General features: G+C 52.5%; 2 protein-coding genes across 5 annotated transcripts; both read right to left on the reverse strand.

Moving 5' to 3' along the window:
• Positions 1 to 1,443: 1,443 nt before the first annotated feature.
• Positions 1,444 to 11,131, reverse strand: Mapk12 (mitogen-activated protein kinase 12). Of its 3 annotated transcripts, XM_076911863.1 has the most exons (13): positions 11,013 to 11,091; positions 10,732 to 10,829; positions 10,512 to 10,641; positions 7,690 to 7,748; positions 5,998 to 6,109; positions 5,850 to 5,879; positions 5,534 to 5,581; positions 5,006 to 5,120; positions 3,883 to 3,954; positions 3,705 to 3,784; positions 3,556 to 3,634; positions 3,298 to 3,471; positions 2,064 to 3,125 (listed from the first exon to the last, which is right to left on the reverse strand). In XM_076911863.1, the coding sequence occupies exons 3-13, from the start codon at positions 10,524 to 10,526 to the stop codon at positions 2,953 to 2,955; spliced, it is 957 nt and encodes a 318-aa protein (XP_076767978.1). In that variant the 5' UTR covers positions 10,527 to 10,641; positions 10,732 to 10,829; positions 11,013 to 11,091; the 3' UTR covers positions 2,064 to 2,952. The 3 variants fall into 3 exon arrangements, with proteins under 3 accessions (XP_034372248.1, XP_076767978.1, XP_076767977.1); XM_034516357.2 differs by lacking the exon at positions 2,064 to 3,125 and adding an exon at positions 1,444 to 2,057 and having other exon boundaries at positions 10,732 to 11,111; XM_076911862.1 differs by having other exon boundaries at positions 10,732 to 11,131.
• Positions 11,132 to 12,871: 1,740 nt separating this feature from the next.
• On the reverse strand, positions 12,872 to 19,911 carry Mapk11 (mitogen-activated protein kinase 11). 2 transcript variants are annotated; one of them, XM_034516361.2, is made up of 12 exons: positions 19,685 to 19,911; positions 17,057 to 17,186; positions 16,820 to 16,878; positions 16,615 to 16,726; positions 16,490 to 16,519; positions 16,355 to 16,402; positions 16,161 to 16,275; positions 15,744 to 15,815; positions 15,471 to 15,550; positions 14,738 to 14,816; positions 14,489 to 14,662; positions 12,872 to 14,120 (listed from the first exon to the last, which is right to left on the reverse strand). In XM_034516361.2, exons 1-12 carry the CDS (start codon positions 19,798 to 19,800, stop codon positions 14,041 to 14,043), a joined length of 1,095 nt encoding a protein of 364 aa, XP_034372252.1. In that variant the 5' UTR covers positions 19,801 to 19,911; the 3' UTR covers positions 12,872 to 14,040. The 2 variants fall into 2 exon arrangements, with proteins under 2 accessions (XP_034372252.1, XP_076767979.1); XM_076911864.1 differs by lacking the exon at positions 19,685 to 19,911 and adding an exon at positions 18,077 to 19,658.
• Positions 19,912 to 24,326: the final 4,415 nt, after the last annotated feature.

Consider the following 24,326-nt stretch of genomic DNA (forward strand, 5'->3'; position numbering starts at 1 on the left):
TGACTTGGGCCACAGAGTCAGAAATGCCAACTGTCAACCACAACCAATTTGCCTGCTCCCCCAGGTGAAGGATGGAGAGGAGGGAAGTGAGCGGGGTGTGCATGTGGCACATGCAGGGGTTAGCCTGGACTGGATCAAGGCACTGAATTTCCAGAAGGGACTGACAGAAAGGCTACAAGTGAGAAAGAGACCACACTGGAATGGAAGGGTTATATAAGACTCCAGGCCAGCCAGGAAAACTACAGCCCAGTGTGAGGCTAGGAAGGATGAGGAATGTGGGGGAGGGGGGGTCAGCTTAGGAAGAAAGAACAAAGGAGACATGAGCTCAAATATGAACTAAGGTTGTACATATATGTATGTTGTTCCATAGTCCAGGCTTGTCTCCAGTTCCGAGTGAGTGTTGGAATTACAGATGCCCCAAGACGTGGGGAGGGAACCAGACACAACTCCAGGAAGATGAGGGGAAGGGGCAAGGCTACTACCACTGACGTCTGTGACAGAAACACAACTATCATGTACAAGAGAAACCAAAGAGCCATAGAATGGTTAGTAGTTGCACACTCAGGAGTTGGGCATCCAGGCATGGGTTTTGGAGAAGCCCAAGGTTTTTCCATCTTCTAAAACCAAAGGTATCAAGCAGAGAAACTCAGGACACTCATGATTGACCACCCTGGATTATGTGTATTGTGGGGTAGGGCATGCACTGAGCCACACCTCCATAATTGGGTGAAATATTTGAAGTCTTGGACCATGGTTATCACAAGGAGACTCAGGCAGAGGAGCCATGGTCATGGAAGCTCCTCTGACCAAATTAGACTGGGCAAAGTGTATTTGCCTAGAACTTATCAAGTGAGGAGAATGAAAGGCCTCACCCTTATGTCCTGCCCATCGCACCTGTCCTTGGGACATGGGGAAGAACGTGGACCATCTAACCATTCCAAGTGTGGCCTCTGACCAGGCAGCTCATGTCTAATGGCTTGCAGATGACAGTATGGGTTCAGGGAGGCTGCCAGGGCAATGCTGGTAGAGAGCTAAGTTGCTGGTCAGAGAGTAGAACCCACCTCTCTGGGTCTCAGCCTCTAAGACCTTCCTCACTAGGAGACTGGACCATTGGAAGACAAATGTTGTGAACTCAGAAAGAAGGGAGCATCCCTCTCTCTAGGTCCTAACATCATCTTCCCCATTATCTACCCTTGCATCAAGCTCCAGACTCCCTGCTCAGACTCTAAGCCTTAAGAGTACAGTCATTGAGAAGAGAGGGAGCCAAGCCCTAATGTGGCTTGAAGACCATTGGGAGAACTAGGTGGCAACACTTTGGCCTGGGAAGTCAGAGGACTGGCACCCCTATTAGCTGGAGGACAGAGAGCTCAGGTTACCTTCTTTTTGTGCACAGAACAGCAGCTTGGAGAACTGATGATTGCTCAGGCATGGAGCCACACAGAATGGGAGATCTACAAAAGTGTTTATTTGTCCCCAGCCACTTAGGCACACCAAATGGCTGATTTACATTCCAGGCTAAGGGTGTAAGAGAATCCACCCGATCCCAGAAGAGATGATGTCCCTGAGTCAGTGTCCCCAAAACCTTGATCTCCTTCCATCTCAGAAGTTGGCCTTGGCATTGTCCAGAGCAAGCAGAGCTTGGGTCTAGCACTTGTCTCCTGCCCACTCTGGGGCTTTTTCACGAACACTGATCTCATACACAACTCCAGAATTCAAAGGCTAGTCCCATGTTGGGTACGGGTCTTGGACAGAAAGCTTAGATGTTCTGCCAGGGTCATCTGGGGGCACTCAAAAACTGAAGAAGAGGTTTGGAGATGGAGGGTCTACACAGCCTTTCCAGGTGGATGACTTGGGATAAAAGCTCCAGGCACTGTCAGAGTGCTAGCCAGGATTCCTCTTCCAGAGAAGGGAAGCCAAGGTGCCTGTGAAGCTCCCAGCCAGCATCCTTAGGATACCCCCCAACCCACCCACAGGTCTTCACAGAGCCGTCTCCTTTGTAACTCTGGCTCCTAGCTGCCTGGGCGGCTTGAAGCTGAGCACTTCCTTGTAAGTAACACCTGCAGGAGGTGAAGAGAAGCAATAGTTAGACAGCTTTCAACTAAGGGGAGGAGCCAGCACCCCGTGGGCCTTGCATCTAATCCTAAATGGGCCAATCCACTTAAAAACACTGATGACTGATGTGAAACTAGATTTCCCCAGGAAAACAAGTGATAAAAGCTTATGTTTAAAAAAAAAAAAGTTTGTGTTAAGAGAGAGAGAGGTTTGTGTTCAAAAAAAAGGAAGCGAGAAGAAAGAAGTGTATAAGCCTGCCTACTCGAGGGCTCAGTTGTGTATCCTCTGTGGTCTATGGTGAAAGCAAAAGTGCCCAGCCACAGTGTGTAGATGGAGACCACAGAACGGATCTTGTGGCCCGTGGTTAGGGGAGTCATTTTGTTTAGCAACAGAAGGGTTTCATCACACAGAACCAAACTCAACACAGAAGGGAAGAACACCTGCCAGGACTTTCAGGACATGATTCAAGAACCTCAACCCATCCAGTCTTTCCCACACCAGGGTGCAAGAAAAGGGCTTGGGGTCTGAGGCAGACAGGACAAGGGATAGCATGTCCCAGTGGACATGCCCTCAGACCTCCCTGCTTCCCAGGTTAGACCTGCCAGTCTGGAGCCGACACCAGAGGCTAGTTCCAGCTCAGGGAACAGTAGGCAAACTGAGAAGGCTTCTCTGAGGCCAGCTCTCAAAGAGAGGACACTCTGCCCAGAACCTGGAGGTTCAGCACATAGCTATGGAGGGATGTGGGGCTGGAGACGAGAGGGAAAAGCTGGGCTCTTGGGCCTGCATGGGAATAGACCGTCTTCCATGGGCAGAACATAAGGAAGATACAGTTGTTTCAGGAGAGGACCTGAAAAGGAGTAAGGAGAGATAAGGATAAATTTTAAAGGTGTGAGAAAAAAGTTATAAGGACAGGTGGTGGTAGAGAGGGCTCCAGTGTGGTCTAGACAAGAGGATGCTGGGCAATATAGGGGTTGGGGAAAGAAAGGCCAAGGAATTAGTGAGCCAAGGGCACAATGCACACAGATGCTCCGCAGTTCTCCAGATCCATCGCCAGCCAGCCTTTGTCGGATCTCCTGCAAAGGACAGTCTTTAACCACTACGTTCTGCCCTAGCCAGAAGTCAACTGCCCCACAATGCCCTTTGACCTCCCAAGCTCTTATCTGACCTGCAACCCGGTGGGGGGTGGGGTGGCAGAGGCTCATCCATCCACACAGGGCACAGACTTTATGTGGAACCCATACTCACGCTTCCATTCCTCAAGGGTTCGGTCTACATCATCAAAGGAGTCATCATATTTCTGGACCTTGGACTCCTCCTCAGTGTCCCGAAGGGACTCAAAGTATGGATGGGCTAATGCCTCAGCTGCTGTCACCCGCTGTTCTGCATCCAGCACCAACATCTTTTCCAGGAGACTCACAGCTGTGGGAAGAGCAAATCAGGCCAAGCCACAGAAGAGGACAAACTCACCCAGTAGCCTGAGACCTTCACCCCATTCAGCCCTACCCTGAGGGCTTGCGTTGGTCAGGACAGAGGCAAAATCCTTCTTTTCCAACTCAGGGAGGCCTTCCATGTAGTTCTTAGCCTGTGAGGGAAGAAGGGTGATAGGCCAGCCCCCAAGCCCAAGTCCAGCCCACCACCCACTCCCCACTGACCTCAGCACTCTGTAGCTTCTGCACAAACTCAGGAGGGGGCGTCCCTGTGACCTTCATGATCTCCTTCAGCTGGTCCAGGTCTGTACCAAGGTCAGGAATACAGTAAAGGGGCATAGGGTGGCCCACCCAACACCCACACCTTGTCCGAAGTCAAAGGATGCTCTACATAGAAGGATACGGTCATTGCCTTTGAACAGGATCTTTCCAGTAATCATCTCTGCCATGATGCAGCCAACGGACCAAATGTCCACTGAGAAGTCCCATCGGTGCCCCACATGAAAGAGTGGCATTCATAATCATAAAGGCCAAGAGAAGGGGGACACACAAGACACCACACATGAGAGACAAGTATACATGACGAGGAGGCATACACACAGGCATAGAGCAGAGGCTGTCATTAAGAAGGGTGGCAGAGTCCCGCCCCAGCTCACTAACCTCCCAGTTGTAGTGCCTACAAATGGCTCCCTAGAGAAAGATGAAGGGAGCTAGAGGTGGCTAATCAGTTAAAAGCACGGGATGCTATTCCAGAAGTCCTTGGTTTGGTTTCCAGCACCTACATGACAGCTCACAACCATCTATGACTCCAGTTCTAGAGAACCCAATGCCGCCTTCTGGCCTCTGCAGGCACCAAGTACACAGGTGATATATAGACATATGCAGATAAGTACTTATACATATAAAACAATAAAGTAAGTTCTTATAAAAATTAAGAAGGGGCTAGACATGGTAATACAGCCTTTAACAGACAGAAACATGTAGATCTCTGTGGATTCAAGGCCAGTCTGGTCTACCCAGTAAGTTCCCGGCCAGCCAGGGCTATGAAGGATCTCTAAATTAATTAATTAATTAATTAAGCAGAGGCAAGTGGATCTCTGTGAGTTTGAGGCCAACCTGGTCTACATAGTGAGTTCTGGAACTAGCCAAAGCTACATAGTAAGACCTTGTCTTCAAAACAACCAAACCAAACCAAAAATTTTATAAACACACTACACACTACACACACACACACACACACACACACACACTCTCAAAAATTATAGTAATGCAGAAAGGAAGGAAGGCAGGAAGGCAGGAAGGCAGGAAGGCAGGAAGGCAGGAAGGCAGGAAGGCAGGAAGGCAGGAAGGAAGGAAGGAAGGAAGGAAGGAAGGAAGGCAAGCTGAGATCTAGCTCAATGACAGGGCACTTGTCTAGCATGAATAAGACACTGGGTTCCATCCCCGATGCTACAAAAATAATTTAAAAATAAAATGAACATGTAAATGTGGGTGGCATGCACTGGAGTCTCTGGATAGCCTCTTACCTGTCTGCGTGTAGCGCATCCAATTCAAGATGACCTCTGGTGCCCGATACCACCGGGTCACCACATATCCTGTCATCTCACTGTCTGCCTGCCTGGCAAGGCCAAAGTCTAGGATCTAAAGAAGTATCAGGGAGGTGGAACTTAGACGCTGAAGATAGACCAAATGTGGTCCAGAAGACCCTAAGAGAGCTGGGCTTGAGGTTTCCATACTGGACATTTTTGTCACCCTTTGGTCTTGAGCCCTCAGGACGTTCCCTATGGTCAGTGCAGCTGGCCCTACCCACCTCAGGAGCAAATGCTGAGGGTTTCCCTCCATTTCACCATCCCCTAATCATCTTTAGGAGCCCTGAGTGACTAGGGATATTCACCCACCCTTTGCCTAATAGCTGCTCAGCCTCTGCCCAAATGTCTGAGTTCTTTCCCTTTTTGCTTAGGCCAAAAGTCAAGCAGGCCAGTTGAGGGTGGTGGTGGAAGGGGTGGAAGGGGCCCCCATACCCTGCCTTGGCCATCTTCCCCTCCCAGGGATACCTTCAGCTCACAGTCCTCATTCACCGCAAGGTTGCCAGGCTTCAAGTCCTGAGAGAAGAGAGGTGGCCACTATGACCCACCTGCCAGAGCAGGGGCCAGGCAGCACTTTACTAGGGCCATCAAAACTGGCCTGGCCCCTCTGGGGAAGGGCAGAGGGGCTGAGTCCCCAGGGAAAGCCCGGGACTACATGCATGCCCACCACATCCCTTTCTTGCCCTTTACAGTTAAGCAATAGGCACTGGGGTTGCGCACTTCTGTCTATATAGTTGGGGAGGAGCGGATGAGCAATTTCCCAGTCCCAGCTTCCCAGACTCACTCTGTGGATGACACCAGCAGCATGTATATACTGTGGAAAAGAGAGAGTTCGACAGCCATCAACTTGAGGTACTCCAAGCCACAGAGCCCCACCCTGCCCAAACAGGAAGCTCTGCCCATCTCCCTATGGCCACCTTGGCAAAGCCTACCTTCAATCCCTTCAGCATCTGATACACAAGAAACTGGATTCTGTCTTCACTCAGAGTCTCATGCTTCATGAGCTTGCCCAGATCAGTGCCCATGAAAGGCATCACCAGGTAGCTGTGGAAGGAAGCAAGGGATGCAGCCAGGAGATGGGGCTAGCCCTGCTGGGTCCAGTTCACAACTTGCAAGGCCCAACCCTAGCAAGTGCCACCGAAGCATTGCTCTGTAGCACCCGTTCATCACTAGCTTTGGGGGTCCTACCGTTCTATGATGTCTCTACCCCCACCATGCCATGCTAGGCCCCAACCCACCCTCTGGCCACACCTGTCCTTGGCCATCACACCTTCTCAACCCATGCCCACATCCCCCCTTCCCAGAATGGCAAGCAGAGAGCAGGCTGCATGTCAGGGTTACTTTGTTTTGGTCTGGGGGCTCTTTGTCGGTTTTTCTGAGGAAAGGTTGCACTCTGCAGTCCCATCTGACCTGGAAGTCACCGTGTAGACCAGAACGACCTCAAACTCACGGAGAGCTATCTGCCTCTACCTCTGTGGTCTAAGTGCTGAAATTAAAGGTTTGCACCACTACACTCAGCCTTGTCTTGTTTTTATTTTATTTTTTACAGGTATGGATGCTCTGCCTTCACATGTATCTGCAGACCACGCATGTACAGTGCTCATGGAGACCAAAAGCAGAAGCTGTGAGCTACCAGATAGGTGCTGGGAATCAAACCTAGGTGCTCTAGAAGAGCAGTCAGTGCTCTTAACAGCTGAGCCATCTCTCCAGCCCTTGCTTTTGTTTTTGGAGACAGGGTCTCATGCAGGCCAAAATGGCCTTGGAATCCTGACCCTCCCAGCTCCATCTCCCAAATGCTGGGATTACAAGTGTGTGTGCCACTATACTCCACCTTGGTGTTTTAAAATTCACAACTGGAGGGCATCGCATGCCAGGTGAGCAGCTTAGGCTACACCTGATGCTGGCACCTCGGATCATTCAGTTGTACCAATGCCTCAGGCACTGTAAGGGCCCAAATGTCAGGCTTAGAAGGATATAGTTTGGCTTTGCCAGGGAATGCCAGCATTCAGGGGTGCCAACAGTACATGGGGTTATGGTGAGACATGAATGAGCAGTATGTATCTCAGTTCTCACTTGGGCCATGGGAAGAAGACCTCAAGCCAACTTAGAACCTTAAACCAGTACCCAGAAGCTGCCTAGGCCCCTCCTGCCACACATAGGACAACCAGGAATCTGGGGCAGGGGTTGGAGCCGAAAGGCATGTAGGTCAGAGGATGTTCAGATGGATGGAGGAATGGACAAGGAACAATGGTATTTTTACTCACACAAGTTCATGGCTCCCAGGAGCATCTAGGAGTGTGGTAAGAGGAGTGGGTGGGCAGTGTGCACCCTATCCCTCACATGGGCTATGACCCCCCCTTGGGGGGCCCCATATCAGATATCCTACATATCATTTCTATTATAATTATTATCAGTAGCAAAAGTACAGCTATGAAGTAGCAACCAAACAATCTTCTGGTTGGGGGGTCACCACCACATGAGGATCTGTATTAAAGGGTCACAGCATTAGGAAGGTTGAGAACCACAGGGCTATGGGGAGAAAGCCCTCAACCTGACCCAGAACCTTAAGCTGAAACTTAGAAGCCACCCAGGTTCCTGCCACCCACTCAGCCACTATCACTTACAAGTCTGTGAAGTCATCCAGAGTCTCATCAGGAGTGAACACATCCAGTAGCCCAATGACCTGAGGAACAAGTGGCAGACAGGATACAGAGCACATGCAAGCTGCAAGGCCTCAGCACACCCCCAGGGTGGCACTGTACTCCAGGCAGAAAACCCTCTCATAACTATCCTTGTCTCCTCTACTGTCCCCACTGTCGGCTCAGTCCCCATTCTGGTACATTTGCCCACAGACACAGGCTATTTTTAGATGCTGACAGCCGGGATTCTCTGGGGGGAGGGGCAGTCTCAGGTCCGGGTTGGCTCCTGGCCTCTGAGCAATCCAGCCCCCTTAGTCTTCTGTTTCCCCACCCCCTTTTTTCTTCCCAATGAAGCAGACCCAAGACTAAAGTGGGGATGGTCCCCTGGGAGTAATGAATACCAGGTAGGTTACTCCTGGGACCATCCCCTGGCTGTCTAGTCCAAGGGAAGCACCAATTGAAACACAGGTTTGGGTTGAGGGACTTGAACAACAAATAGACAATGTGACATTGGCTTCCCAGTACTTGGTTAGGGGACAGGACCTCCAGGGTCAAGGGAGAGCTCCCTGAGGAGGGCCACATCTATCCAAATACCAGGAGGGATGAGAAAATGAGCAAAGAGAGGTCAGGTGCCTGAGGGCGATAGCAGGAGTGAAAACCCCTCCAGAGTAAGGAACAGAGAGGGAGTCCAAGTGGTGGAAGCCCACGCCAAGAAGGACTCAAGGAGAGGACAAAAAAAGCCCAAGGAGGGCTTCAAACTCCCATCCCAGGGGCAGATCTGGCTTTGACCCATAGAGCTGCTGTGGGAAGGTTCAAAGGCACGATGCTGAATATGTCCTCCGAGTTTCAATGACAGAATGAGGCAAGAACAGACAGGGAGGTAAGGGGCAGATGGGTGACTACTTTAGTCATGACTGAAGCTAGGGGAAAGAGCATGGAAAGGAAAGGCCTGGGGACAGATAACTCATAGGTGTGACCTGTGAGCTGAGTGCACTCCGAAGAATAGATAAGGAATAGTGTCCCAGAGTTCAAGGTAGGTCCATCAAAGGATTATGACTTCTGCACTTCTGTGGTTTACTTTTTTATTGTAGTCACATTATAAAGGACCAGAGCTTGAGGAAGAGGAAGAAGAGGAAGAAAAAGAGGAGGAGGAGGAGGCTAGAGCTGGCCCTGTCGAAACCCCATCTCTGGTATGAGTGGGGCATACAGCATGTCCAAACCTCAGGGTCCACATGGGGAGGTAGGTTACAATGGCAGCCTCCCAAAAGCTGTTGAGGCATCCTGAAAGCAACCACGGCCAGGTGAGGGCAGGCCAGTAGCTTGGTGTAAAGGCTCTTGACAAGGCAGGAGTGACCCACAGACTGGCAAAGAAATAGAGAGTGAATGAAGAGGCCCACAACTCTTGGGTCAAGAAGAGAACAGGATAAGTAGATAGGTGGAAGTTGGGGGCTCTAAGGATGGGGGTAGTTACACCCAAGAAAACAAAGCCTTTTACTGGTTTGGGGTTTTTTTGTTTTCTGGGGTTTTGTTTGTTTGTTTGTTGTTGGGTTTTTTTTTTTTTTTTTTTTCTTTGGGGCTGGCTTTGGTTTTGGTTTGGGGATTTTCTAAGACAAGGTTTCTGCTCTGTGTAGAAGCTGGCTGTTCTGGAACTAGCTCTGTAGACGAGGCTGGACTCGAACTCACAGAGACCCATCTGCCTCTGCCTCCCGAGTGCATGTGCCACCACTGCTAGGCTTGTTTGCCAGTGCTGGGTGGTTTGTTGTTGTTGTTTTGTTTTTGTTTTTACTGTTTCCAGCTTTACTGGGGAGTGAAGAGGCAGACATAGGAGGGCTGGTGTTCATCCATCAGATCAGCCAAGAGTGGTGATGATGAACCAGTGGGGGATCAGTTTGCTGTTAGCCATGGGGAGTTCATTTTTCCTTGGGACTACTGACTTTGATGATCCAGGAGGGTTAAACATCAGGACTAGGGCAACTGTGGAGAACAGAAGCGGGAGGGACAGAACTCACAGCCTCAGGAAAAACCATATCAATAATAATTATTATTAATAATAATAATGTATTAATAATAATGTATTAATAATAATGATGATGATGTTGTTGATGATGATAATAATAGTCCCTGGCTGAAAGGAATGTTCTGATGGCCAGCGATGGTGATGCGAGAGGCTCAAGAGTAGCCATGTGCAGTTAGGACTGGAAACAAGATGCTTTCCCTATTCCTATGAAGAAATACACACCCTCAATGGTGCCAGTAATGCTCTGCTCCTTAAAACCCTTTATCCACAGAGACCCAAGGCTTTGGGATGATAGAGGCAAGGTTGCACAACTCGAGTGCCCTGCCTTGCTCTGAATGCCTAGGAACCTGTCTGCCCGGAATAGAAGACTCAGGAGGTGGGCAAAGGGGGACTTAGGGTAGGGTAAGAAAGTGCCCCTTCCAGGAAAACCCTCCTCCCACCAGTCTGATTGGAAACAGGGTATGGAATGAGACATGAGAAACCCTTGGGCCTAGACCATACCCTGACGATTGCCTGGGCTGCGAAGGTAGAGGTGGACCGAAGGTGAAACCAAGCAGCTGAAGAGGAGGCTGAACTTGTAGAGTCGCCCAGACAGGGGTCTGGGCTCTGCCTCCGCTTTCCTCCTGGAAGCTGCTGGTAGCTTCCCCAAGCTGGGAGCTAACTAGGTAGGAGGTACCAGGCCCCTGGAAGCAGAGCCGGGGGGGGGGGGGGGGGCAGGATTTGCAGGGGAGGGCAGGATAAGAGGAGGCCAGTGCACAATATCCGCATCTGGGGCGGGCTTTGGACTCACGTTCTCGTGGCGCATGTGTTTGAGGAGGCGCAACTCTCTGTAGGCGCGCTTGGCAAACAGCTCCGACTGGAAGGGCCGGTACAACTTCTTGATGGCCACCTTGTTGCCAGTGCGACTGTCTACTGCAGAGCTGCGGGGCGGACGGCTTGGCTAGCAAACCCGCCCCGTACTCGCCAGCTGCCTCCTGCCCTGCCTGCCGCCCCGCCCGGCAAACGCTCACCACACTGCACCATAGGCACCAGAGCCAACGGGCTGCAGGTCCTGGTACACGGCGCGCACCTCCCAGGCCGTTTTGGTCACCTCCTGGCGATAAAAGCCCTTGCGGGCGGGTGGCGGGGAGCTCATCCCCGGCCGGAGCACCGTGCCCCAGGACCCGACCAGGGGATCAGGGGCTCCGCCCGCGCGCCCTGGGTCAGTGCGTTGCAGGGCGTGCTCCCCGCCGGCCACCCGCCTGCCCGCCTCTGGGATTTCCTTTGCGGGTTCTTCTCTCGGGGTCCTCACCCTGAACTCCCTATAACCGCCAACTCCCACCCGACCCTTGTCTCTGGCCGGCTAAGTGGTCCCTCCCGGCCCACTGACCAACCGGCCCCCGGGCCCTGAACACGTGACACCCCCGCCTGCCCTCCGGCCCCTGCGGAAACCCGAGGAGGCCTCCGGGGTTGGGCGGAAGGCTTGGAAAGGGGGGGCTTGTGGAGGAGAGCTGCCCCGTAGCTCAGTCTCGACCTGAGATGAGAGGAGGCGTTGAAACACCCTGGCCGGCTTATACCCTCGCTAGACTTCTTGGCCCTTGGGTCCTAGCAGGTGCCTCTCTGGATTCCAGCCATTCTTGTCCTCCCAGAAGGTCGGACCCATTCTAGACAACTTGAGATCACCAGGTTCTACTCCCAGCCCCAGGTCCGGTCCACTTGCCCATACACCAATCATACTCCATCCCAGTTGTTTCCTGTTCCTGACTCAAGTCGCCAGTCTTTCCCAAGGATGCCACCCGCCCCCATCCCCGCCCCTGCCCCTGGGGCTGATCGGTTCACTTCCATCTCTATGGAGGAGGGTTCTGTCTCCCAGACTTCTCAGGTTGCATTGCCAGTCCCATTGTTTGTGGCCACTGGCTCTCACTTCCTAGTCTAGGATCCAGAGGGATGGGTCGGTCCTATGAACCCTTCTTGGACCCCTTTACACCTCTGTCCCACCCCTATCCCCAGTCTGGTATGTGGAGTGCCTGCTTCAAGCATTGGATAGGGCTCTCTTCTATCTATCCCACTTGCTGTCTAGCTTGGCCTTCAAAGCCCAGATGAGCTAAAGGTGTGCCTGCCCCCAGAAAAAAAGAGGGGATCCCACATGGGCTTCCAGCTTCATGCCTCCGTGTGCTTTCTCTCTGGGATTTGGTGCAGACCTGAACCAGATGCTCCTGGAGGGTCAAGCCAACATCCCTCCCACAGCTGAGTAACCAAAGTCCGTTCCAGGATCCCACTGGCTTGAGCAGTAGTAACAAGATCCCCAGAACCCTCTCCCCCTCCCTCCATGCCTGCTTGCCTGCTGCCATGAATCAGCAGCTCAAAGCTGGCCAGAGGAACTTTACACCTGGGCTGCTGCTGGCGATGTGGTACATCCACAAACTGACAAGAGTGAGCAGGGCAAGCTCTGGGCTACTCAAACCACATCTGCCCACATTCTGTGCCCTCCGTGCCCTGGGAGGCCTCTAGACACCCACCATATCACCCAGAAGAGCTCCCAGCTCCTCTCCTTATCTGTAGGGATTGATCTAGACCAGGCTTTAGGACTAGGGCCATGTATTCTGGTCTGCTCCACTCCCAGACCCTCAACAATGGACTTAGCTCATGTCTTCCAGGTTCCCCCCTGGACCAGCTGCCCAACTAAGACCTCTGGTGGTCCAAGATTTCAGGACATGGGCATGATACATGAGCTGTATCCTGGGCTAAAGTTGCCTTTCCACCTTAGTCAGGAAGGAAAGGGAAGCTATTTCCCATATCCTGTCCAATCCCTGAGGAAGAACAGACCTTTTCTCCAGGGACAATCCCCAGCCTCACCCATAAGAGGCCAGCCAAGTCTGTCTACCATTCCTAATGTACATAAAACAGCAGGGACCAAAGTGTGGCTATTACACCTATTGCCCCTTCTAACCTGTGGGTCTTGTCCTACACTGGTCTCCAGGGTTCTTGACCCCCTCTAAGAAGCTGCGATAGTACTAGAAATGACCACTGCTCTGAGTGATCAAGGGGCACAATAAATGCAAAGTCCGTGACACTAGCAGGAAGTGTACCAAGCACAGAGATCCGGCCGCCCCTCCAGGAAGCAGGATCCGTAGAAGCAATGGGATCTGGAGCCTTCCACACAAACAAGAGCAAGAGGGAAACCCCTTTATTGTGCACTCTTGGTGCAGGCACTTGACATCCAGAGCCCCCCCCTGGTCCCCGATAGCAAGAGATCATCATCTCTTCAGGGAGGAGTCACACCCCCAACATGTTTTCAAACAGGGCCCTACCTCAAAAGTTACTAGGTCAACTCCTCTCTGGGGATGGGGAGAAAAGGGGTGACTCTCAAACCACAGCACCGCAGCTGCAGAGCTACGAGGGTAGGTGGAGGTAGAATGTGGACAGACATTTGTCAGCTTTGAATCAAGGCCCAGAGGCAAGAACGTCCAAGTTCACATCCGTGGGTGCTGGCCACCTAGCATCCTTAAGATTAGACTCCCAACTTCATCGGCTCCCCAGCTGGCATTGTGCCCTTGTGACTCAGGATCCTGCTGCAGCCCCTATACCCTATATTTGGTATGGATCTTGGCACTTCTCAGAGCCTTAGTTCACAGCTGGGTCTCAAGACCCATTAGACAACAGGAACTTGGGGGGAGAGGAGGCAAGAGTATCGCCAGCGTAGGCACCACACCAGAAATGGCTGCTGGCTGTTGGGTGCTCACCAATTCATACACACCAGCACATGCCTGCATTTGCTCTGATGTGTATACCAGAGGGCACACTCATACCCATTTGCCTACATATCACAGGCAACCACAAAACTTCAGCAGGCGTTTCTGATTAGATAATCTGATGGTGGTCTCAGCCTTCCCGTCCTCACTGGGCCTGCCTCAGCTTTCAGCCACCCACTTACTGGTTGAGCATCTCCAACCACTGTGACTCTCCCTCCCTCAGAGTCTCCAGGGACCATGGTCCATTTGCCTTCCTCCCAATCCAGACAGTACATAAGAGTAGAAGAGATCTGGACAGGGACAGGGACACACTCAGGTCCCACATACTGAGGTCCCAAGGAGAACCTGGGTGGACCAAGGTAGATCCAGAAACACTACTGCCCAGACTCCAACACATAATGGCAGGCATATGTACACATCCGTGCATTTGTGTGTGTGTGTGTGTGTGTGTGTGCATATATGTGTAGAGTTTTTCAAGGCAAGGGGGTCCCAGGTGAAGTGTCCAGGCTGCCTGAGAGGCACCTCTTGAGGAAAGCCGGAAAGCTGAGGAAAGGGGACAGGCTCAGGTCTCCCCCCTCAGGCAATGCCTCACTGCTCAATTTCATGGGTGCCAGGAAGCTGTGATGGTTCCAGGGGCTTGAAGCTAAGGACTTCCTGGTAAGTAAGCTCTGGGGGGAGGAGGGGCGGAGAATGAAAAAAGGGGGGTGAGATTTTGCTGTCTGCCCACGGTCTCGTTTCCCCATCAACATGTGGGGCTTCTGTTTCCCAACCTACATCCACCACTAAGCTTAGAACCTGAGTCTGCTCCATGCTGCCCTCCAAACCTCTGCCACACACACACCCTTACATGTCTCACTCTCAGGAGCACAGGCATGTTTCTCCCCATCTCTTTCCTGCCCCCACCCCAGTCCCAGACCACTGGGGAAGTTCTGAAGAGTTCCTTGCATGGAACAGGTAAAATCTTGCTCTGAGAAAAGGCAGCCCTCAGGTTCATGGACACCGCTTTCTTTCCCATTCCCCCACCCTGTATTCTCACCCTTCCACTCCTCCAGCGTTCGCTCCTTGGCCTCAACGCTTTCATCGTAGGGCTCTGCCTCTGGTTCATCGTCAGGGTCGTGGTACTGGCTGAAGTATGCATGGGCCAAGGCTTCGGCCGCACTGACCCTCTGGTCACTGTCTAGCACCAGCATCCTTCCAAGGAGGTCTACAGCTATAGGAATGAGTGAGGCTTAGCATCATATCCAATGCTGGATCTGAAGCCCAACCTAGACCCAGCCAACCTTACCCAGAGGGTTGGCTCCATGGAAGACACTGCTGAGGTCCTTCTGGGGCATGGGAGGCAGAGACTGGATGTATGTCCGGGCCTGGAGACACATAAGAAGGGCTTGGAGGACTAATGAATCTCTATTTTCCTGGCTCAAACTGGCCAGAAGGCCTTTCGAGAGACAGCCTTGGTGCATTCAACAGGTCTGGTAGGTGCCCCAGCAAGCCAGACTCCTGCTCTCCGTCTGGGGTGGGGGTGGGGCTCCCTAGCCAAGCAGTGGTGCCACATGCCCTTATTTCCAACATTCATGAGGTAAAGGCAGGCATCTCTCTGAGTTCGAGGCCAGCCTGGTCTATAGAGGGGATTCCAGGACAGCCAGGGCTACACAGAGAAACCCTGTCTCGAAAAACCAAACAAAGAAGTCTGGGGCCTCCAGACCTTCACTTGGCTTCAGATGGTGCCTACAAAAGCCAAATGCTCCAAGCACTCTCAATTCTTCCCTGCCTCACTGTCTATAGCCAGAGGAGTCTGTCAGCACTGATAGTTTTGTCTTCACTGTCTCTGCTACCTGGAATGGCCTCCTGGTTCACCTGCTTCTCTCTGAAGAGGTTGGATGTCCCTAGCACACGCTCCAGCCCTCCTTGCTCATGTTCCTTACGTGATGCCATTTTCCGCCTACTCCTCCCTCCCCAACACAACTGGTGCTTGGTCAGGACAGCGAACGGAACGGATAGATGGATGGCCACTGACTCACGTGCTCCGAGGATATCTTTGCCAGAACCTCAGGGCTGGGTGTGCCCACCACCTCCATGATTCGCTTCAGCTGGTCGATGTCTACCTAGCTCAGGAAACACCTGGTGGCCAGCGTTTCCAGTCCCAGCCCCTGGTACACTGTGGAGCTGTGGCTCAGGACAAGGGAGCCCCATGTGATATGGCATAGGGCAGAGGTAAGACTTCCAAAAAGGGCCAGAGTCCACTCCCACCCTGGAGAAGGGGACCCCAGCTTGACCCTGCTCCCCAAGGATACAGTCATTTCCAGGAAAGAGGGCCTTTCCTTGGAGTAGCTCAGCCATGATGCAGCCCACAGACCAGATGTCCACTGTTGGGGGAGAGTAAGGAGACTATCAGTCTGCCACCCCAAATCCTTCCTGTGGGCCTAGGAAGGAGCCAGCCCAGTGACCATCATACTCAGGACCAAAGAGACCAACAGAACCCTTACTCTATACCCTGTCCTGGGAGTATGAGGACACCCATCAAGTTAGAAGCCTTTCTAAAAGCTGGTCCCACCAAGCCCTTGCTCCTCTCTCAGAACTCCGGCCACATTCTCCTCCCCTTCAGCCTTTCTTCCTGCCCCCTACTGCTTTACCACCCTCTCTAAACCATGGTGTGAGCACTGTCAGCTCATCCTTACAGAACGAGGCTACTGCTTGAGGGTTGACAGCACCTGTCTGGTTGTAGTGCATCCAGTTCAGCATGATCTCTGGCGCCCGGTACCACCGTGTGGCCACATATCCAGTCATCTCCTCATCAGCCTGTCGTGCCAACCCAAAGTCCAGGATCTGGAGGACCACAGGTATCGTGTAAGACACCTATCTCTCTGTGTGTCCCCACTGTCCGTACACTCCTTAACACCCTTACCCTCAGCTCGCAGTCCTCGTTCACCGCCACATTGCTGGGCTTCAGGTCCTGCAGGGTGCACAGTGCATGAGTGTGGCGCGGCCATGAGCCTAGGCAGAGTGGATAACCCTCACCCTCGCCCATAGCTGCACCTACCCGGTGGATGATGCCCGCCGAGTGGATATACTGCAGAGGAGGGCAGACCGGGTGAGCCCAGGCTCCACCTCGCTCTGCCCCAACCCAGAGCGGTCCGAGGGAACCCCAGAGCCCACGTGCCCCACCTTCAGCCCACGCAGCAGCTGGTAGACAAGGAACTGAACATGCTCGTCGCTCAGTGCCTGACACTTGACGATGTTATTCAGGTCGGCGCCCATCAGGGTGGTCACGAGGTACCTGCAGGATCAGGAGTTAGTTAGGACACTGTCTCGCCACCCCCTCCCCAACTAAGCTCCCGAGGCCACTACCGCGCCTGCCCAAGACGCTCACACTTCGCTGAAATCTTCGATGGATGTGGCCGGCGTGAAGACGTCCAAAAGTCCTATGACCTAGTCAGGGAACCAAGGCAGGACCACAGTTCAGCTATAGGCAACGCCCCGCTCGCTGGCCTGGATCCCACCCAGATGGGGGCCGTACCCCCAAAGGCCCCGCCCCTACATCTTCGCTCCTGCCCCTACCAGGAGGTGTCCCTTGTCCAGTCCCAACACCACCGGGCCGCCCTCTTACGTTCTCGTGCTTCAGGTGTTTGAGTAGGCGTAGCTCACGGTACGTCCTCCTCGCGTGGATCAGCGATTGGAAAGGACGAGACAGCTTCTTTACAGCCACCTTCTGGCGCAACCGCGCGTCGTAGGCCGAGCTGCAAGGTGGGAGAATGAGGAGAGCGAGCGCCTGGCCTGAGTCCACCCGACGCCGGGGTGCAGAGCGAGCCTCTGATGCTGGCTCTAAAACCTAGAAGACCTGTCCCATCCTGCTCGCCCCGACCTGCCTCCACGCCGACCCTCCTGAACCTCCCTTAGGAGACCCCTTTGAGTGGACTCAGCGTTCTCTGGCAGAGCTTGTATCTTTTCTTCACCGGTGATTCTAGTCCAAACCTAAGCCTCCATTCACAACAAGGCCACGCCACGTAAAACACCCACAGCGACTGTACCCACAGGCACTCCCACAACAAGTAGCCCTCCTCCTTCCTCACAGATGCGTGGGAGGCTTACCTACAAAGCCTGGACGCCCCACCCCCACGCCTCCGCGCATCAGATTGCGGAAGCAAGATTATCCAGAGGTCTTTATTGCAAAATTTGTAATTGAAGCTGAGTGTGGCGCTTCGGGTGCCTGTAATCCCAGCTCTTGGGGAGACTTGAGGCAAGAGAACTGAGATAGAGTTCAAAACCAGCCGGAAAACTAGTGAGACACTGTCTCACAAGGAAACAAAACAAACAAACAAAAAATCCACACACATAATTTATAACTGAGCAAGTGGATAGTAGGAAAGGTTTAACCCTTGTGTGGAAGTGTCTCTAGCACACTTCCACTCCCCCAGAAACTGGGGACTCGCCACCTCTGCACTTCTTTCCCCTTCTATCCTTCCTTCCCTGGAGAGCCTCAAAAGACCAAACGAGAACATGCCTTGTAAATGGACGAGGCCTAGACCACATGGATTGAGCGGTGGCTTTTCACCAGGTTCTGGTCCCACTGCCCTCAAGACTGGAGCAGCTATGAACCCCCTGAAGGAGCCCCTGCTAGCTACAGTACCTTTACACAGCAGGTTCCCCTGGTGGTTCCTAGTTCCTTCTCTGCCTCTTGATTCTCTCCCTCTCAGAATGCACCCTTTCCTTGCAGTGAATGGAGACGGGATACCACCCACTCCCACCAGGTGAGGGAAGATGGGGGAAAGGACATGGTGGCTCTGGGATGCTCGTGGGACTAGAGAGTGGTAGAGGAAAGGTGCTTTCCCATGATAAGCGGAAAGTCTAAGTATCTCCTGGGGTGAGGTGTAGCCATGAGAACAGCATGATCATCTTACGTGATTGCGTCTGTACTATCAAGTTACAAGAAGCTGGCATCCTATGGCTTGCCTCAGCAAGGTGACCAAACAAACCCGGGGTTACAGATCACAGACATTTGGCTTCCTCCTGGTAACTCCTAGAAGGTCAGCCCCCAGACAACTCCATCTGAGTCAATGCCCAAGTCCCCTGCAAAGTGTCTGCTTCCCCTTGCTCCCCCTCCAAGTCCTCCCTGACCCCCCTTCCCTCTAATTTATTGTATTATTTTTTTAAGCGGAAGCTCGTGTAACCTTATCCTCCACTTGCTGAGTCCCTGAGCATCGGAGACACAACATGCCCTATGGTCTCTTCCTCTGTCCTACTCCTTGGGTATGGGTGATGGAGGGGTGTATTCTGTCTCTATTCACTGAGGAGGACTGGGGTACAGCCTGAGAGAAAGAGAAGCGATAAGAAGATAAGGAACAAGTGTCAACAGAACAAGCCTACCCATCTCAGAGTGGTGGGTCTACAGGGTACAGACGTGGAGCAAGATCCCATGACCAGCTCGTTATGGACCCTGTAAAGCAGGACTGTTTTCCTCTGTAGGATTCCAGTAGCAGCACAGAGGCTTCTGATGACAGCACATGATCCAAGATGTGATGCTCAGCCCCCGTTCCCTGTGTGGGGGACATACCAGTGTCCACACCCTGATCAGCCTGTCAACAAGCACCATCTACAGCCGTTCTCCAATCCCAGGTGCCTGGATGCTGCCCACGATTAAGTCTGTAACCTCTGATCTCCAATCCCTACCTATCTATATTCTGAGATCCTTTGTTGGGTAAACTGGGGTAGGGTGTAGACAAGAAAGAGGGTAGGTGTCTGCCTAGGCTCAAGCCGCTGAGCTTCTAGGAATCTGGAGAAGCGGGTATGATCCACAGGAGAATTTGGTGTCTTCCGAAGAAGAAAGGTCTCCTCACCGCGCTGGGGGCCCCCTTTTCAAATACTTAGGTCTGGGAGCACGTTAGACCCTGCAGCTACTTAGACCTTGCCCGAAATAACCCGGATGGCTGGTTGTTCCATTTAGCCGCCCCAGAGACTTGCTCTCCCGCCAGCTGTGACGCCGCAGTATTCGGCCCTTCTGGGAGAAACTAGGGATCGGAGATGGGTGGGGGGGACATTAGAGGACCCCCTACCTGCCAGTGCAATCTAGTAGGAAAGTTTTCTCCGTGTCCCCTCCCCCCCATTCATTCGTCGGAAGCGTGCAAGCCGGGGGCGGAGGCAGGGCGAGGCCCCTCCCCACGCCGGGAACCCCACGTCGCGCTGGAGGGTCGCGCACACTTTCCCGCCCAGCTCCCACCAGGTCCTTGCCGGCCCCTACCAGACCGAGCCGTAGGCGCCGGAGCCCACCGGGCGTAGGCCCTGCAGCCGCTGCGGCACCTCCCATACTGTTTTGTTCAGCTCTTGCCGGTAGAATCCCGCGCGCGGACCCGACATATCCGCAGAGGCAGCTGGAGCGAGCGCCCCGGATCCCCGCACAGCACCCGGCCCGCACCCCACGCCCAGCACCGCCGAGCAAAGCGGGGTGGGGGCTGGGGGGCTGCGGCGCAGCAGGGCGGGGCGGCGGGGCGGGGCCGAGGCCCGGCGGATTTCCCCAGCCTGGAGACCGGGGGGCGGGGAAACGGGGGTGGGGTGGGTGGGGGTTGAGGGTTCCCGGAGACAGACGCGCAGCTTCCTGCCCCTCGGAGACCGTGACAAAGGAGACAGCCGTCAACTCTCCCTCCCATGGGGGTGCTGAGCAGACGTCTTGCTTGTACTCCCCCACCTTCAGCTTCTGCATACTACGCACCCCTCCCCGCCCTTCCTCGGGACCCAAGCCCAGTCCCCTTCCTCAGAAATGAGGGGAAATTATCAAAAGTGAGCTTGAGCACGTGGTGATAACACTTTCAGAACAACGACAAAAAGACACCAGCCAGAAAAAATTAAAGGCTCTAGGTTAAAAACCAGCGCCACGGCGCCAACCCAGGGTCCCATGGAGGGAGGCGCCTTGTGGCCTGGGCGAGGAGGATGCCTCCTTTTGGCATTAATGGTTCACTTCCTAGTAGACTTACTAGATCTTAGTAAATGACGGAGCCTTCAGGAGACAAGACGACATCTACTCCCCCATCTTACCCTAACCTCGGTCCAGAAGCTCCTGGAAGAGGTAAGCGCTCGGCGGGCAGTCAGGACCAGGGACAGCAGCAGCAGCATGCGTGGGGCCACAAGGTATGGTCCCCACGTGCATCTTTTTTTAGTATTGGGTATTATTCCTCTTTATGAAGTACCCTTCTCACTGATACTCGGGAAACGCCCCCAGCCCTGACTTTCTCCAGCCACTAGCACAAGGCGACCCAAGAGGTCAACTGCCCTGGCAGGCATGGTTCAGTTTGTCACCAAGCCTAGAAAGCTCCCTTTCCCTGGTGTCCAGGACATGCTCTCATGTCCGATAAAGCTTCATCAATGTCACTTTAGGCCAACGGTTCTCAACCTGTGGGTTAAGACCACTTTTTGGACGACCTTTTAATAGGTGTTACTAAGACCATCAGAAAACACGGATATTTACAATTCATAACAGTAGCAAAATTAGTTTAGTAATTACTTTATAGTAGCAACAAAGTAATTTTATGGTTGGAGGTTACCCAGCATAAGAAACTGTATTAAAGGGTTGCAGCATTAGAGAGAACATGGAATGGAGTGTGGTGGTGCACACCTTTAATCCCGAACAAGGAAGCTGGTGGATCTCTGTGAGTACCAGGCCAACTTGGCCTACATCCTGAGTTCCAGGGCAGCCAGAGCTAAGTAGTGAGATCTTGTCTCTAAGTCAATCCCTTTCCCAAATTCCCCCTTCCAATAAAGTGATTATGGGCTGAGTGTAATGGCTTCTATCTGTAATTTAAAAGCTCTGGAAGATCACAGCAAGTTCATGGCCTACCTGGGCTATATAGTGAATTTGAAGCCACCTGAGCTACAGAGTGAGACCCTGTCTCAAGGCAGAAGGAAGAAAGGAAGGAAAGAAGGGCAGGCAGGCCAGCCAGATGTGGTGGCACACATCTTTAATCCTAGCTGAAGCAGAGGCAGGAGGGTCTCTATGATATGAAGCTAACGAGTGAGACCCTGTTGGGGGCGGTGGGGGCAGGCAGTGAGCATGGGTATAAGAGCAGTGTATCCATTGAGAAATGGCTTCTGACCCTGAGTCATGGGGACTGGAGCACCAGGGTTTCCTGGCAGGGCCACCTCCTCCCAGAAAACTGGGACCTCTGGCCTGGAGTTGCATAAACTTTTTTTTTTTTTAAATAACTTTGAGGAAAATACTTAACTATTTGGGAATTACATGCATAATCAAACCTGAATTCTCTCTTTATTATTTATTTATTTATTTATTTATCTTATGTGCATTGTTGTTTTGCCTGTGTGTATGTCTGTGTGAAGTCATCAGATCCTCTGAAATGAGCTACAGACAGTTATGAGCTGCCATGTAGGTGCTGAGACTTGAACCCAAGTCCTTTGGAAGAACAGCCAGTGCTTTTAGCTGCTGAGCCACTTCTCCTGTCCCCATCCGAAACCTCTTTTTAAAAGCAAAGCTTTAATGAGAAGTCTGAGTTTTAAGTAAAAACTAGGGCTGGGATGTAGTTCAGTAATATTTAGCTGCCTAACAGAGTGAAGCCCTGGGTTGAAGCATCAGTTCAGCAAAATCTTAATAGTAATAGAAATATAATGCAAAATATAAATTAAACAAATCTGGGTGGTAGTGGTGTACGCCTTTAATCCCAGCACTGGGGAAACAGAGGCAGGCGGATCTCTTGAGTTCGAGGTCAGCATGATCTACAGAATGGACAGCCAAGGCTACACAGAGAAACCCTGACTTGAGGAAACAAACAAACAAAAAAAAAAAAAATGAAAAAAATTATCAGCTAAACTAAAATAAGCCAGTGAAGCAGCAGGCCTCTGGAGGCATCTACAGGAATCCTGAAATACAATCGTGCACACACAGGTGGCCAAGGAAATAGGTCTAAGCCTCGGGTCTCTATCCCCTCTCACAAGACTTTTCCCAAGCCCCAGGCCATCCTTGGCATCATTTTCCCCTGGGGGAGCTATTATCAATTCTGGAGCCTAGCAGGAGAACCTGAGGGTGGCCCCAGCCCCCCACTGCTCAGGGCAATAAAGCACAGAAGCCACCTTTCCCAGGGGTGGGATGACGTTTTGTGCAAAGCTAATGGAGCTTCAGCTAAAGGCAGGGGAGGAGGGGGGAACTGAGCCTGGGTGATGGTGGGGGGTTGGGAACCTTGCCGGCACAGTGGCCATGGGGGAGGGTAGTGGCCTTTGTCTGTACAGCAGCAGGGCAGGGCCAGACAGTTACCGGGGCAACCTGCCTCATCTCCTCCACATTCCCAAGGATGCCCGGTTTGGCTCCACTGGAAAGTGAGGAAGGAGGCTGGATAAAGCCTTAGGAAAATAGTCACCTACCCAGGAGAGCCTCAAATCAGTTTCCCTGACTGCTGCTCCCCAAATCCAGGTGTTCAGAACTGACTATTTTTAGCCAAGGCCTAGTCTGGCTTAGCTCTCATCCTCAACAAACTGGACACCCCCTCCACTTGGTGAGCCCACCCACAGGTATCAGGTGCCTTTTGAGGATTGTGTGGTATCAAACAGTACAGGGGGTGGCCACCTGAGTTTAAGCTAGAGGTCTCCTTAAAAGATAGCCCTGAAGCAGGTAAAAGAAGGTCGCAACAGAGGGCAGGCCTGTGCGCGTGTGCGTGTTGCATAAAAGTCCCCTGTTCAAGGCCCTGCCTCCTTCCTCTGATGCCCTAAATATCAACCCCAAGTTCTATTGCCTCCTACACTCAGGCCCCCTTTTCATTTAACAGCTGTGACAGTTCCCCAGTGGTTAGCTTGCCCACTCAGATCCCAGATTCTGCCAGTGGCCAGAATGTACTTTGTAAAAGATAAATCTGGAAAGGACTGATTTAGGGACAGGTAGTGAAGGGTACCACAGCCTCTTCCTATCTTCCTCTTGTCTTTAGTACAGTGGAAGGAAAATGACATATGGGAAGGAGAGCAGGTCTGTCCCAGGGTTTGTTGTTCATTCTGCTTTAAGGCAAGGCTGGCCTACCCCATCTCTAAGCACTGCAACAGAGAGGTCAAGGCAAGGTTTTTTTTTGTTGTTTTTGTAGGTCTATTTTTTACCCCTTGATGGTTCCCAGGGCAGGACAAGCCCCGAATCTCCTCTGCACACACTTGTTTACCTTTGAAAGAACACAAGGAGTAAGAGTGGATACCCCACTGGAACCTGTTGGGACCCCCCCCCCCCAAGCTTATCAGTATGCTTCTGTTCAATGAGAAGGTGGTCTTTAGGGGTCCATTCTGAAAACTAGGTCTCAAGGTTCCCAATTCTTTTATCCCAGCTCTCTTGCAGACTCAGTGGCACTCTGTTCAGATTTCCTGGCCAGCCAGATCTCTAGGACAGAGCCTTGTGTCATCACTTCAGGGGCCCATGTTGGGGGATGTTGGCTGTGGGCCTTGCATCCCTCTTTGGGAAAGCCAGCTGCAGAGGGAGCTCATAATAAATCATGACTCTACCCACCCACCCCTAAGCAGGATTCCTCAGACATAGGATGTATTTTGGGGATTCAGTGCATTCTGGGAATAGTTTAGAAGGACAGGATCCAGAGACAGCCTTTGGATCCAGCCCAAGTCAAACTGGATCACTTCACTTCCTGTTGTGGATGACTGCTTTGAGTAGTTATCTGGAGAACATGGGAGCCTCAGCAAAGGTAGATCCATTCATCCAGCTCCATGCTGGACACTTCTGCGAAGTACAACGACCACAACAGCAGAAGTGCTTTCAGAGCTGGGGGTGATGGCACATACCTTTAATCCCAGAAACAGGCAGTCAAGAGCTGGTCTACAAAGCAAGTTGCAGGCCAGCCAAACAACAAAACCCTGTGTCTCTCATTGTGTGTGCCTGTCTTGTTTTAACTCATACT

The sequence above is a fragment of the Arvicanthis niloticus genome, chromosome 13 (genome assembly GCF_011762505.2).
Source record: "Arvicanthis niloticus isolate mArvNil1 chromosome 13, mArvNil1.pat.X, whole genome shotgun sequence".
NCBI lineage: Eukaryota > Metazoa > Chordata > Mammalia > Rodentia > Muridae > Arvicanthis > Arvicanthis niloticus.

Coding starts and splice junctions, on each gene's coding strand:
- Mapk11 (XM_034516361.2), bottom strand. CDS start 19,800: ATGTCGGGTCCGCGCGCGGGATTCTACCGGCAAGAGCTGAACAAAACA. Junction 17,187..19,684: donor GGCGCCTACGGCTCGGTCTG/GTAGGGGCCGGC, acceptor CCCACCTTGCAG/CTCGGCCTACGACGCGCGGT. Junction 14,817..15,470: donor CAAAGATATCCTCGGAGCAC/GTGAGTCAGTGG, acceptor ATGTGTCTCCAG/GCCCGGACATACATCCAGTC.
- Mapk12 (XM_076911862.1), bottom strand. CDS start 10,856: ATGAGCTCCCCGCCACCCGCCCGCAAGGGCTTTTATCGCCAGGAGGTG. Junction 5,880..5,997: donor AGATGCTGAAGGGATTGAAG/GTAGGCTTTGCC, acceptor TCTTTTCCACAG/TATATACATGCTGCTGGTGT. Junction 3,785..3,882: donor CCTGTTCAAAGGCAATGACC/GTATCCTTCTAT, acceptor ACCTTGGTACAG/ACCTGGACCAGCTGAAGGAG.